The following is a 14,531-nucleotide window of genomic DNA, read 5'->3' as shown; positions in this document are numbered from 1 at the left end:
GTTTTCTTTTAACTAATGTTCTACCTATATATCATAAACTTTAGATTATTAATGTCTCAAATTTTTATGATTTTCTTTTAAACTAAAAGCTTAAGTAGTTATTTGCTTTTTCAGTTTGTAGCCACTTAAGAATTTTTAAAAGCTGTTCTTCTGATACAAACTTCTAACTGGATTGCATTGTGATCAGAGAATGTAGTTTCTAATGTTAATTTGGGGGAGGGGATCGCATAGCTTCTTTTGTGGCTCGGGGTATGATTGATTTCTATGAATGTGCCATGCATGACCCCGAGAAATCCCTACTTTATGTCCGTGGGTTATAAAGTGATAGGTACATATATGTGTGTGTGTATAAATATTAGTTTGAGCTTATTGTTACAGATCTTCCATATCTTATTTTCATCTGCTTGATCTGTCAGTATCTGTGAAGATTGTATTAGAAGTTATCGTGTATAGTTGTTGATTTTTCTTCCTGCTTATTCTGTTAGTCATTGTTCCATTCATTTGTTTTGTTTTTATGGTCCTGGCTTTTCTATGCAAGATTGAAATGAATGATGATATTGCATATCTTAATTTCCACGCATCATGCAGTATCACCTTGCATTTATTGCTTCTCGGTTCCCATTTTCAGAGAGGGTATTTTTGTAGTAAAACTTTTGAGAATGTGTATCGCTGCGAATATTTTTATTTCTTTCATATATTCACATATTTAAATAATAGCTGAACTGGATATAAAAATCTAGATTTCAATTTTTTTCCTGCAGCACTTTGAAAATATTATTCTGTTGCTTTCCTGAATCCAGTGCTGTCACTTCGAGAGAGAATATGTTATTAATCTGCTTCTTGTTCCTTGGAGATATGTTTTTTTCTCACTGAAAGCTTTTAGCATTTTTGTTTTGGCTTTGATGTTCTTGAATTTCACACCAAAAAAAAATGTGAGTAGATGTGTTTTCTCCTTATATGTTATATTTGGAACACTGTGAACCCTTTCATTCTGTGATCTTTAATTTTTTTTTAATGGAAATTTTCAGCCACTCTGTCTTCAAAGATTTCCTTCTTTGTTTTCTCCTTCAGATATTCCTTTTTCATATAGGTCGGCACTTCGAGCCTTTTCATTGCCTTTTTCCTTTTCTTTTCTTTTCTTTTCTTTTTGTTTTGCATTTTTCATTCCCGTGGTTTGTCTTTCTCATTTGCATTTCTCTCTCTCTCTTTTTTTTATTCTTTGCTAATGTCTTTTGGCAGCTTTCTTTGAACTGGCTTTACTTTTAATTTTTGTTTAACCTGTGAACCTATCCGTTACAGCACAGCATCGAGGTTAAGAACAATGTGTTATGAGTTTCTTTGCTTTCCTCTCTATATAATGGGATTTGTAATACTAACTCTGTAGAGTAGTTTTGGAGGATTGAGGGATATAATCCATGTAAAATGCTTAGAATAATGCCAAGTATGTAGTAAGGGGGAGCTGCTAGGTATATTTTTTTATATTAATGTTTTTCATACCCACTGTTTCTAATTGGTTATTCTTTGTAACGTCTTGTCCTTGCTTCATGTTACCATTAGATCTGTTCTGCTTTTTCGAGTTTGGACAGGGAGTCCAGCTGTCATTGTCGGGTCCGGTTTCATGGCCGGCAGTTTATCGTTTTCCTTTATAGCGTGGTACCAGTCTCCTCGCCTAGCAGGCTGGCTTCTAGAGCCTAGAACAACTTAATGTCTTCAGGAAGCCACCCAATCACATATATGTAAGGCCAGTCCATCTTTTTTCTCATATTAGAAAATTAGGTAATGGAATAAAGACCTTTATTATAAGAAAATATTGATAGGTAAAGCGATCCATATTATTACACTTTTTAAAATTTTAATCCTCACCCGAGGACTTTTTTCCATTTATCTTCAGATAGAGTTGGGGGGGGGCATCTATGTGAGAGAGACTCATCGACTGGTTGCCTCCCACATGACCTCACTTGGGGCCAGGGACCGAACTGCAACTGAGGTATGAGGGTTGGTCCACGGGCCGACCCTCTAACTGCTAGGCCGAACCAGCCAGGGCCATATTACTACTTTTTTTTTTAAATCCTCATCCAAGGATATTTTTCTGTTTATCTTCAGATAGAGAGAGAGGGAGAGAGAGAAGCATCCACGTGAAAGGGACACATCGACTGGTTGCCTCCCACGTGACCCCCGAGGGCCAGGACAAACCGCAGCAGAGGTACGTGCCCTTGGCTGGAATCAAACCCACAACTCATTGGTCTGCAGGCCGACGCTCTAACCGCTGAGCCAAACCAGCCAGGGCCGTATTATTACCCTTTTGATCAACATTATAGTAAAGCTCTTCTGTGGTACCAAAGCATTCATACTTGTCAGCAAGTTATGTTCCTGTTGATCAATTCAGATCCCCTTGGCATCTTTCTACTTGTCTTGTACAAAGAGACTTATCTAAGTTGTTCATCTTCTTAAAGCCAATTTGTATTTAACTGAGACATTCTGTGAGGATTTTAGTATGTGTTGTATAGTAGAATATAGCATAATTAGGAATTGTGGTCAAATGTATAGAACAAATATATAATACTAAGCAAATTTTGTTTGTCATAAGATAAATCTTATCAGATGAATGAGAATTTCTGGAAGAAAATCTTTAAAATGTCATCTCTTGTACTTATCCTTGTTCTAATGTTTCCTGTTTCTGTGTTTATTGAAGATGCACAGTAATCAGAAGGGCTTACTCCCAGAGCCAAATCCTGTACAAATTATGAAGAGTTTAAACAACCCTGCCATGTTGCAAGTTCTTCTACAGCCCCAGCTCTGCGGGCGAGCTGTTAAACCAGGTGGGCACCTGTGCGCTGGGCACACCTAGAATGAGGGCACGAAGTTAATTATACTGTTTTACATGGAAAAAAAAAACACTTTTAAATTAGTCCAGAATTACTAATTCTCTAGGACTTCTTGAACTTTAATGAATGATCTAGGATGATTATATATTTTGGCTCTCTTTGGTGGATGCAATCTGCTTATGTGTTCCTAATATTTTTTTTAACCATTAATAAATGTTAAATAGTAAACCTTCAGTTTAGTTCCCAGTTGACATGAATGTATAGACCCGATAATAATTAATATACTATATTGTTATGAACTATATCAACAAAGGCTTATGACACTCTTCTATGTAACATTTTTAGCAGAATTACTTTATAGATAAGTGCTAAAGATCTGTTTCCTCTTTGCTCTTGTTTTTTTGTAAAATTATTTCATTTTGTAGAAAATGACAAAATCCATTATTTTCTAAGCATTATGGAAATCTTAAATCACTATGGCATACATTAACTACTTATTTAGCATTCTTTCTCTGATAAGAGCTTTCTTACCTTCTGAATTGAATAACTGTACATACACAAAATGTGTATTTTAGGATTAAGAGGAAATGAATTCCTATATTCAACACTAAGTTTTAGAGTAAAATTATTTAGAGTAAATATGTTTATTTAGTTTCAACCCTAACTGGTCTGACACCAGCCAGCAGACTGCAATTCATTTCTAGTACTAACTACCCAGAGTCAGCCTAGGCCCCACGAGTTCAGGGCTTGGTCCCCACACATCTGCTCCTACTTCACACACCAGCCACAAATTCAGGGGGTCCTCAGGCCTCCGCACTTCTGACCAGCTGGCTACAAACTTGAGCGTTCCTATGACCGCCCCCAGGTTTGATAACTTGCTAGCACAACTCAGAGAACTTGGGAAAGCACTATACTTATGATTACAGTTTTATTATCCAGGACACAGCTCAGGAACAGCTCAGTGAAGAGAGACCGAGCGCCAGGTCTGGGAAGGTCTTGAACACAAAGCTGTTATGGAATCAGGGCACATTGCTGTACCAGCACGTCAGTCTGTTCACCAGCCAGGGACCCCTACTGAACTGAATTCAGGATGTAGGGTTTTTACTGGGGTTTCATTTTGTAGGCGTGCTATCTGACCATGTTGCTGAGCTCAGTCTTCAGTCCGCCTCCTGTCTCTGGAGCTCAGGAGGTCTGCTGATACCTCACGGCCTAAAGACCCAGTCCTCGAGTCACACGGCTGGCTTTCTGCTATGACCAGTCCCCATCCTGAAGCTATTTAGGGGCCCATCCAGAGTCACCTCATTAGTATAACACAGATACTCTTGTCACTGGAGACATTCCAAAGGGTTGGAGTTTTCTTCCAGGAAACAGGCACAAGGACCAGTTAATTCTTCATTATACAACAGTATTCATGTTACGTACTTCATATTCACATCAATTATTTGTGTGTAAGAAGCAGCTTTAGCGGTTTTCTGGCTCAGTCTATTATGCAGTCCGATATCTCTTCTACAGTTTTAATGGTGTAGAGATATCCTTGTTATGTCTTGGCTAATTGGGGTATAAGAAGCTCATTATTTCCCAAAGCAGCCTATTCCCTTGTTTGACAAATTTAATTACTAGATGGTTTTTCTTTATAGTAGATGGTAATTCCAATAACCTTTAGCCATTATTCTAGTCCTTCCTCTGAAGAAACACAGAATAAATCTATTCTTTCTTCCATAAGAAAAACCTTCTAATATTTGAAGACAACTAACATGGACTCTTAGTCATCTTTGTTTTTTTTCTGTCTTCTATTCTCCAGACCAATGATCTCCTTTTATTTATTTATTTATTTTGACTATGGAACTCAGTCAGTGAAATAAAATTTGAGCAGAGCCACCATACATACAGGATATGTACCACTTATATGTCAATTATATAAATGCACTCTTGTCGACCCATATGGGAAGAAGTCTTAAAGCTTAATACTGTTATTTTTTTTATAAGGTGAATGTAAATGTAAATAACAGTTCTAATATTTTCTTTTTACACCTCTTACACTTCTTCTAAGACTACAGTTCTTTTTTTTATTTTTTATCCTCACCGGAGGACATTTTTCCATACTTTGTTTAGATAGAGCAAGAGGAAGAGAGAGAGAGAAACATCGACGTGAAAGGGACACATCGAGTGGCTGCCACCCGCATGACCCAACCAGGGCGGGGGACCAACTGCAACCAAGGTACATGCCCTTAGCGGGAACCGAACCCGGGTCTCTCTGGACCACAGGTTGACGCTCTAACTGCTGAGCCAAACCGGCCCGGGCAAGAGACTACAGTTCTATATTTGACTTCCCATAACATGTCAGGATGTACTCTCGATCCCTCCGCAAGTCGTCCTCTTGTAGACAAAGCCCAGGTTTTCTGGGTTGTCCTGAAATGTCGTGCACACAGAATGGGCACATCCTGCAGATGGGACCTCATCAGCACAGAGTGCAGTGAATTTCCTTCCTGTGCTCATTGTATCTCTATCAGTGCATTCCAAGATTACATTCACGTTTAAAGAAGTACATCACACTCGTGGGTATTTTAGAAAATATTATCCACATCTTGGGACTCTGAGCTATCTTTAGTAACTCCTCTCCCATATTATTTTTGTCTTTTCTTTTTATCGAAGAATATATATTCTCTACTCTTCTTTCTTCTCAGATGGATGTATGGACTTGGGAGATTACACTTTTTAATTTTAGTTCTTTCACAATTATAAGTAAGACATTTTAATATTACACTGGTGGAGAAATTATTTCACAAAGCACAGTGAAATAATTCTTCGTGTGGAGTGGCAAGAAAGAGGATTAACTCTACCTCACTTAACACGTGCCAGACTTCTGGAGAATATATGAAAAGTTTCTTGGTATTGAGGAAAGACAAAGTGTTTTGTGTCAACATAAGAAACATTTAAACCTGTAGGGAATATTTATGAGTTTATTTGAGCTTTACTGATGATAATTGCCAGGAAGCAAAATCTCAATGGACTGAAACAAACAAACAAACAAACAAAAAATGCCCTGGAGAATGGTAGTCGTGCACCTTATTTTATATATTACAATCGAAGTGATACCGTTGTAGTTAGGTAGTTATTAATCATGGGAAAGGAATAAAGAGAAGGCCAGGCATGATGAGCATAGCCATTCAGGCAGCTTCACCAGGGAGCTGCAGTTTCATACTCCCCACGGAGCCACAGGCCCATTCCCTGTGGATTACTGGAGGAGGGACTGGGCAAAGGGGAGGATGGGCATATGCACAGTGAAGTCGGGATGACGTGGGAAAGGCGCTTTCTGTCAGTCAAGCCTGGGGAACCATGGATTAGCTGGAGGAGGCGGGGCCACTGCAAGCCCACGAAAATTTGGGAATACATAATCCCCTAAACAAAGGAGCCCTCTCTCGGCTTTTGCCTTGCTCTTGTGACTCTTGGCTCACGGGGCTTTCTTGTTCCTGCTCCTTGCATTCGGATGTTTCCTTTATAGCCGTGTGGCCCTGCAGATCCCCCACACAATGGACTGATGGACTGTGTCAGGGAACACAAGCTAAGTAGCCTGATGCTAGACTGGACTCTGCTCCAGCATGGAAAGAAAACACTGGACAATGGCTCTGATTCCAGCTCTGTTAAAGCCACAACTACACTTTCTCCTTGGCAGGACAAAGGGAAATGGGACCTTAGAAACTCAGGGGTTTGAGTCCACAGAAATAAGGCTTTCTACAATATCTCATCCCCCCATGGGGGCCTCCAGAAATTATTGTTCCAGTGGTACCCCAAGAACCCACTTCCACTGATAACAAAAGGAGGAGGCATAAGGGGGTTACATGAAATCCAATGGTGATGGATTAGGGAGGCGGGAGAAAGCCAAGTGTGTGTTGGGTGGGGGGGGGGCAGGGATTCGATAAAAAGTGAAAGGACAATAAACAAGTAAATGTGTGTCAGTTATTTGCAAAATGAAACACTGTGAAGGAAGTAGGGCAAGGGTATAGGTATATATATATATTATATACATTATATATAATATAAACAATTATTTTATATTTTTTGACACTATTGCAAATAAGATTGCTTCAAATTTCTATTGTTGCTAGCATGTGCAAGTTCAATTGATTTTGTATATTTGTCTTATATTGCAACTTTGCTTATTATTTCTAATATGATTTTGTCATTAGCATTTTCTCTGTAGGCAATCATGTCATTTACAAATTAACACAATTTTACTTCTTCCTTTTCAATATGTATACCTTTTATTTTTTTCTTGCTTTAATTCAATAGATAGAAATTTCAGCATAATTTGTGCACTGGTGAGAGTGGACATTCTTGTCTTCTTCCCCATCTTACAAAAAAGGCATTCATTTTTTTATTGTTGTTAGATATTATGTAAGGTATAGTTTTTTTCCTACAGATTTTTCTTTTTGAAGTTGAAAACTCCCTTCTATTCTTCTATTGCTGAGAAATTATATCATGATAATTGCTGGAATTTATCCATTGCTTTTCTACATTCATGGAAAAAAATCGTATGTCTGGGTTTTTTCGGTTTTTGTTTGTCTGTTGACATAATGAATTACATTGATCGATTTTTAAAAAATATTAAACCAACCTTTCATTCTTAGGGTAAACCTTACTTTGTCACGTTGTATTGTACTCCTTTGTGTATATTGTTGGTGAGAGAAGGCGGGCTGCTCCCTGCTGTCTCAGCCCATTAGGCTCAACGCTGTCCAAGTCCTTTTGCTTTCTTCTTATTAATACTTAGCTAACTATGGAGCAGTAGTGCTTGTCAGGTCTTTTATATCCTTACTAATTTTCTGTCAATTTATTCGATTACTCATGTGAGGGAAGAATGGAGCTCAGTGGGAGGCCTCGCCCAGAGCTACGGGCAAGAGCAGCTGGACACGAGACTGCGGACATTTTCAGTGTTTTGATTCTAGTTGTTCTAAACTGAGAAATACTGTATTCCCTAAAAGCTATGAAATATATTTTAATGTTTTATAACAATATTCCGTGACTCTCTGGAAAAAAAAAAAAACACAGAGGGAATAGTTTTGAAATTTCTAGCCATAATTTTACTATTGTCTACTTTTTTTTTTCAGTTCTAGAAATTTTGCTTGATATATTTTGAACCCTTATTATTTGTTGTAGAGACATTTAAGCTTGTTGCATCCTCTTGATGAACTGATTCTTTTATCATTATGAGATGACCATGTTTATCCCTGTTCCCTAATAAAGTGTCTTTCTTTAAGCAACTCATCCTAATGATCTGATCTTCCCACCACCTGTATTGAAACTGGCTCATGCTAAGGAAAACAATTTCTAGTTGTCAGTTTTCCAGAGATGTAATGGATTTGCCTCAGCTAGTGATACAAACTTTAAGCGGAGTTTTTAAGGCATGGCATGAACTTGTAGGGATGTTATATATACTTTTCAAATATTTTTTTATCATTGGTTTATATGCTTTTTGAAGTGCTTTCTACGCCTGACCTCCACTGGTTCTAATTGTTTTATTGCTAGAGAAATGTGTATATTATGACGATTCCCAGTTACTTTATAATAATAATAGGACATCGCTTCATATATTTTTCTCGTGGTTCTGTATGTGGTCCATTCTGAAAAACATCTCCTGATATGTACTCTGGTATTTGTGCTCTTAGACAACTTGCTAAAGAGTATGGTTACCATTTATTCCTTTTGTCAACGGTGCCCATACTGTTGTTTCTTTGGTTTTTATTATGTAAACACTTTTTATGTATATATATTCTCTTCTAAATTGGATTGCAAGCTTTTCAAGGACAGGATTGTATTAAGTCCCTGCCTTCCACCCCCACCACCACTTCCTGCCAGAATGCCACCGATACCTAACCAAAACACTGCGCAAGTAACATGCGTTCAGCTGGTATTATACTTATTAAAAGATACAGTTAGTTTTGTTGCACTAAGCACTAGAGAAAGGCCAGACTTGGTGTTTTACCATTTTCATGGAAGGTGTGGGAATTTGAATCATGTGGGAAGAATCCTGTCACTTTTTGTGCAATGGCAAGGTCAGTATATAAGTGAACGTCCAGTTAATTTGTTAAAAGTTTAAAAGAATATTCATTTATTTTTTATTTGAAGTTTGTTTTATTTATTTTTAAATTCCATATATATCATAAAGTTAAATTTTTACTTTTATTTTCTTAAAGCAGTTCTTGGAACACCTCACAGCTTGCCACATCTGATGAATCCATCCATCTCCCCTGCATTTTTACATTTGAATAAAGCACATCAGGTATATAAATAGCATTGAATATTAAAGCATCAAAAATTTGGAGTGAATATTTTGTTTGTTCTTAACAAGTAAAATGCTCAAGAAGTTAAAGCAGTGTTCTTTTTAAATCCTTAGTCATAAATATAGCTACATAAAAACAATGAGTAGATCAAATCAAATTAAGCTAATCAAAGCAACAGTTATATATGTATTTATTAATTCCTATTTGTAGGGCATTAAGAAGGGAAGAGGTATATTTTTCTTTTTTTAAAAAAAATATGTTTTTGTTAATTTTTTTTAGAGAGAGGAAGGGAGAGAGAGAGAAACATTGATGTGAGAAAGACATCAATCTGCTGCCTCCTGCACACCCCCTACTGGGGGTGTGGTATATTTTTCTATAACTACATCAGTACAGTCATGAATCGTTGGGTGATTTAGTCATGTGTGAACTCAAAGAGTGCATTTACACAAACCTAGATGCTATAGCCTACTGCAATACCTAGGTATATGGTATAGCCTATTACTCCTACGCTACAAACCTGTACAGCATGCTACTATGCTGAATATTGTAGATGCCCCACAATGGTAAGTACTTGTGTATGTAAACATAGGAAATGTGCAGTAAAAATACAGTATAAAAGATAAAAAATGGTACACCTGCCCGGGTCAGTTTGGCTCAGCGGTTAGAGCATTGGCCCTTGGATCAAAGTGTCCTGGGTTCAATTCCTGGTCAAGTGCACGTACCTCAATTTTAGGATCCCTGGCCCCGTCGGGGTCATGTACGGTTGCCAACATCACTGTCTCACCTGAACATCTGACCCAGTGGAAGATTTTCAGGGGTGATAATAGGCACAGAGCTGTTATTTCCTGCCACCGTCATATTATTGGTTCATCAATAACCAGAATATTGTTATGTGGTTCATGACTGCAGATCAAAATAAGTCCTCTCATGTGGTCTTCACTCAAAAAAGTATTTACAGAAAGAAAAAAACAAAATGAGTGAACAAGAACTCTTATTCTTAAAATGTAATTGATGTTATAAAAATAATTCATATATTGATGAGAGTAAAAATATACTTTATGTTTTCAGATAAGTATTTTTAAATGTGTTTGTGTATATAAATATTAGAGGTGAACATTAATTTCAGGTAGTGTTAAGGCTGTATCTATGTAGAAGACTAATTACAAATCGAACCTAACACGTAATAGGTGAATGTAGATCAGATGGATGAATGTCTGGTCCTAACCCTAGCTTTTTATGAGAAAGGCCTATCTTTTATTTATTTTCATTCTTAGAATCTAGCATAGGACTTTGTACATTATAGGGTCTTTATTCATTGATTTACTCAACATATTTTATTGAGAATCTAATATGTGCTAGACACTCTGCTAATCATTGAGGCTACAACACTGAACAAACAAACATTAAGTAGTTAATGACATTAAGGTGTGAAGAGTGATATAAGGGATGTTCCGAGTGTTGACAATATTCTCTTTATTTTAGAATAGAGATCAAAATGCTTAATTTTGCCTTTAAGGTCTGTCCGAACTGAGCTCACCTGCCTCCCATGCTCATTGGGCATCACTGTCTCAGCTACAGTGTCCTGCTTTTGGTCCTCAAAAGACCTCGTTCCCTTCTTCTTTGGTCTTTGCTCCTGCTGTTCCTCCTGCCTGGAAGTGTCCCCACTCCAGTACCATCTAATTTCCCCAGATTCCACTAGTCATTTCTCCACGGCCTTCCGATCTCTGCGCGATAGTTAGTTCCTCAGAAAACTCTCTTTGAATTTACCATCTTAGTCAATTCCCCCACTATTTGTTCTCATAGCTCCCTGTTTTTTCCCTTCATGTGCTCATTACTGTTTGTAATTATATGTTTTTACAACTAGTCAATGCCTTCTTTCTCCAGGGTACTATAACACCCTTGAGGGCAGATACTATTGTATTTCCCACTATGTACCACAGTGACTAGCATATAGAAAGTGCTCAATAGATCTTTGTTAGATGATTAAATGAATAAATAAATGATTGAATGATGCTGACATTAAAGCCAGAAAGGGATACGGGGAGGGGAGGAAGGATGAAAGAAAAGGAGAGGATATGGAATTCATTTCATGGCTGTATGGGCACATCTTGTATATTATTACAGGAGTTAATTAGTGTTGCCTGAATATGAAAAGTGAGATGCCAAGAAGCTGTTGCTTTTGCTCAGATCAACTAGAGAATTAGACTACATGAATTGGGTTATACAACAAGCAGCTTTTCAAAATTAAACTAACTTAATGTTTTACATTTTTCACAGAGCTCAATTATGGGTAATACTTCTAATTTATTCCTTCAGAATCTTTCCCACGTTCCACTGGCACAGCAACAGTTAATGAAGTTTGAGAATATTCATATTAATAATGTAAGTATTGGACTTATTTTTTCTTTTGGATGAGTTTATTATTATTATTATTTCTATATTCAGGCTATTGGTCAGATTCAATTTTCACTTGTGTAGCCTTTTAATTCGGGTATATCCTGTTGCCGCTGGCAGAAACCTAACCTTCCTCTGTCCTTTCGCAGAAACCAGGCTTACTGGGAGAGCCCCCGGCCATGGTGCTGCAGCCTGCGGGAGGCATAGGCTCCGCGCTTCCCTTGAAAACAGAGTTGGGTCATCATGGAGAAGCACATAAAAGTAAATGATGGGTGTTTACCGAGAAGTCAGTCAACAGTCAGATTTGAGATTTCAAGATAGTTTACTTTGTACAGGAAGGCCAACTTTGAGTTTTATGCAGTCATTTAAAAATTCCAGAGCCCTTTTGGCTTTCTGTTTTTAATCTTAGAAAACGACTGGTAGTTACTGATAGACCTGCTTCCATGCCAGGATGAGGCTTTTCCTGTTGGATAAGCTCTAATATGTGATGACGGTTCACAGCAGCGTGAGGCAAAGACGCGGGTCCGCTGACACTGACACGCTGCCCCCCCCCCCCCCCCCCCCCCCGGGCTGGCGCCACGCTGCGTGGGCATCCCTGTAATTTTGCCCGGACAAGAAACCCTTGACTTTTATAAAGAAATAGCTGGTGTTTGCAAATTTAAAGTTTATATATTTGTATCATTTTTTAAAAAAACGTGATCTCCAAATTAGTGTTAGAAGAAAAATAATGTGTGTTCAGTTTTTATGAAAAGAAAAATAGGAGCATGGTGGTTACCATGGTTTTTCAGTTTGAAGGTTAATTGAAATTTGTTTGAGGTGAGCATGCTGAGGGAAAAAAGGGCCCCCATTGTGAAACTTAAAAAATATATATGGGTAACATATATATCTTGTACATAAAGCCAAAAAGTCAGGTGATTAAATAACAGTTGTGACCACTAGTATTGATGGGGCAAAAGTTAAATTACCTAGACCGGTGTAAGACATTTTTGTGGTATATTGGGGTCTGTCCCAAGAATTAAATTTTGTATGCCTATAAGATTATGCAAATGTTTATTGTTTGTATTGGATTAAACAATAAGCCATTTTCTTTAGCATGTGCTGCATTAAGAACACTGAACATTCAGTGTTCAAATATATCACTAAGAGATAAATCTAAAATATTCATCTATAAGTATATAATAGTAAAAATAATTTAAGAAGTTTGCTGTGGATTTGTAAGAGATAAATTTGACTTAAAGTAGGTATCAAAATTAGCTCTTTTCATTTAATTTTGACCTATAGATGTTTACAAAGTGGAATGGTTCAAAATTTGCCAATTAAAACTCATTTTCCCCCAGAATTTGTTATGTCCTATAAATAAAAATGTAAAACTTTTACGTGTTAAATTTGATGCTTACCTATTCACAAATATTGATGTTTTTTTAAATAGTGGTGAGCTGATGTTTAAAAACCAGCTCGTTAGGTTAAAAAAAGTCTCGATTTGTAGGGTTTGTGGGTTTCTGTGTGTAAACACAGAATCGAACCATTGTTGATTCGGGCTGCCAGCCGATGTGAAGACATTGACCTGGAGAGCTGGGAAGAGAGGAGCTGGTGCAAGTCGCTGACCAAATTTATTGTTGGAGTTCATCTAATTTTATCAACTTTTAAGTGTCAGAGAATTTTTTTAAACTGAAGACAAATTATTTCTTCAGATATGGAAGCAGGCAAATTACCATGATTGTGCATTTTTAAAAAGGCAGTGATATCACCTAAATGCCAAGAAGTACATAAGTTTTGCACTCAACTTTTAAAATACACAATTATAACATAGAATGAACAAAATATAGTATTCTTGAGACTACTCCGGAAGTTGTTTAAGAAAAGCCTGCTAATTTACAAATTCTAACATCACCTTTTGAATTTAACTGTTCTCTAGTAGGTTAAAAAATGTTTATTTGCATGTCGCTGATAACTTAAAATCAAAAGGACTATTGTAAATAAGTCTTGTCTAACCAAAAGTTTTTTGCATTTGTTGTTCACTACAGCATCTAATCTGATTCCAACTCAAACAACAATAGCAGCTGGAATGGGCATATTACCATTCTTTCCAAATCAGCACATTGCTGGACAAGCTGGGCCAGGGCATGGGAACACTCAGGAGAAACAGCCGGCCTCCGTGGGCATAGCAGAAGGAAATCTCTCAGGGTCACAGGCTTATCTTCAGAGCTTTCCAAACCTTACTGCTGGAGGTTTGCTGACAGGACACCATAAGCAACAACAGAGTCAGCCAAAAGGCACGGAGATGAGTTCAGGGGTAAGAAAACCAAACTCTGTGTGTCTATTTTTATGCCAGTGCCACACCATTGAGATTACTGTAGCTTTGTAGTAAGTTTTGAAATAAAAAAGTGTGAGCTCTCCATTCTTGTTTCTTTTTCACTTTTTCAAGATTGTTTCAACTTTTGGGGGATCCCTTGATATTCCATATGAATCTTAGGAGGTGTTTTTCTTTTTTCTGCAAAAATGTTGGAATATTTATAGGAATTTTTGAATCTGTAGATTATTTTGGGTAGTATTGATATTTTAATAGCATTAAGTCTTCCAATCCATGAACATGGGATGTCTTTTCATTTAATTGTCTTCTTTAATTTCTTTCAACAATACTTTGTAGTTTTCAATATGCAAGTATTTCTCCTTGGTTCAGTTAATTCCTGAGTATTTTATTTTACTGGAATTGTTTCCTTGGGATTCTTTTTGTGTTGTTCTTTGTTAGTATATAGAACCATAACTGGTTTTTGCATGTTGATTTTTGTATCCTGAAATTCATTTATTAGTTTGTGTTTGTATTTATGTAATCTTTTTTATGTCATCTGCAAATAGAGATAATTTTACATTTTCATTTCTAATTTGGATGCCTTTTATATATTTTTCCTGTCTAATTGCTTCGGCTAGAACTTCTAATGCTGTGTTGAGCAGAAGTGGTGGAAGGCATCATCTTCTTATTCTTGATCTTGAGTATACTATTGATTTTTTCATATATGACTTTTTTGTGTTATGG

General features: G+C 37.1%; 1 protein-coding gene across 2 annotated transcripts in view; it reads left to right on the top strand.

The window, feature by feature from the left end:
- Window positions 1–14,531, top strand: part of RAVER2 (ribonucleoprotein, PTB binding 2) — a 78,859-nt gene that overhangs the window by 35,780 nt on the left and 28,548 nt on the right. The window contains exons 5-9 of one of the 2 annotated variants that reach the window (XM_036255282.1): window positions 2,693–2,819; window positions 9,017–9,102; window positions 11,381–11,485; window positions 11,647–11,758; window positions 13,522–13,790. In XM_036255282.1, the coding sequence (XP_036111175.1) occupies window positions 2,693–2,819; window positions 9,017–9,102; window positions 11,381–11,485; window positions 11,647–11,758; window positions 13,522–13,790 (699 nt within the window). The remainder of the gene's footprint in view (window positions 1–2,692; window positions 2,820–9,016; window positions 9,103–11,380; window positions 11,486–11,646; window positions 11,759–13,521; window positions 13,791–14,531) is intronic. The other variant, XM_036255283.1, reaches the window with a different exon arrangement.

This window comes from Molossus molossus, unplaced genomic scaffold (genome assembly GCF_014108415.1).
Source record: "Molossus molossus isolate mMolMol1 unplaced genomic scaffold, mMolMol1.p scaffold_m16_p_12, whole genome shotgun sequence".
In the NCBI taxonomy this organism is placed as follows: Eukaryota; Metazoa; Chordata; class Mammalia; order Chiroptera; family Molossidae; genus Molossus; species Molossus molossus.
Note: the sequence above shows the minus strand (reverse complement) of the source record. Positions and strands in the feature narration are given on the sequence as shown.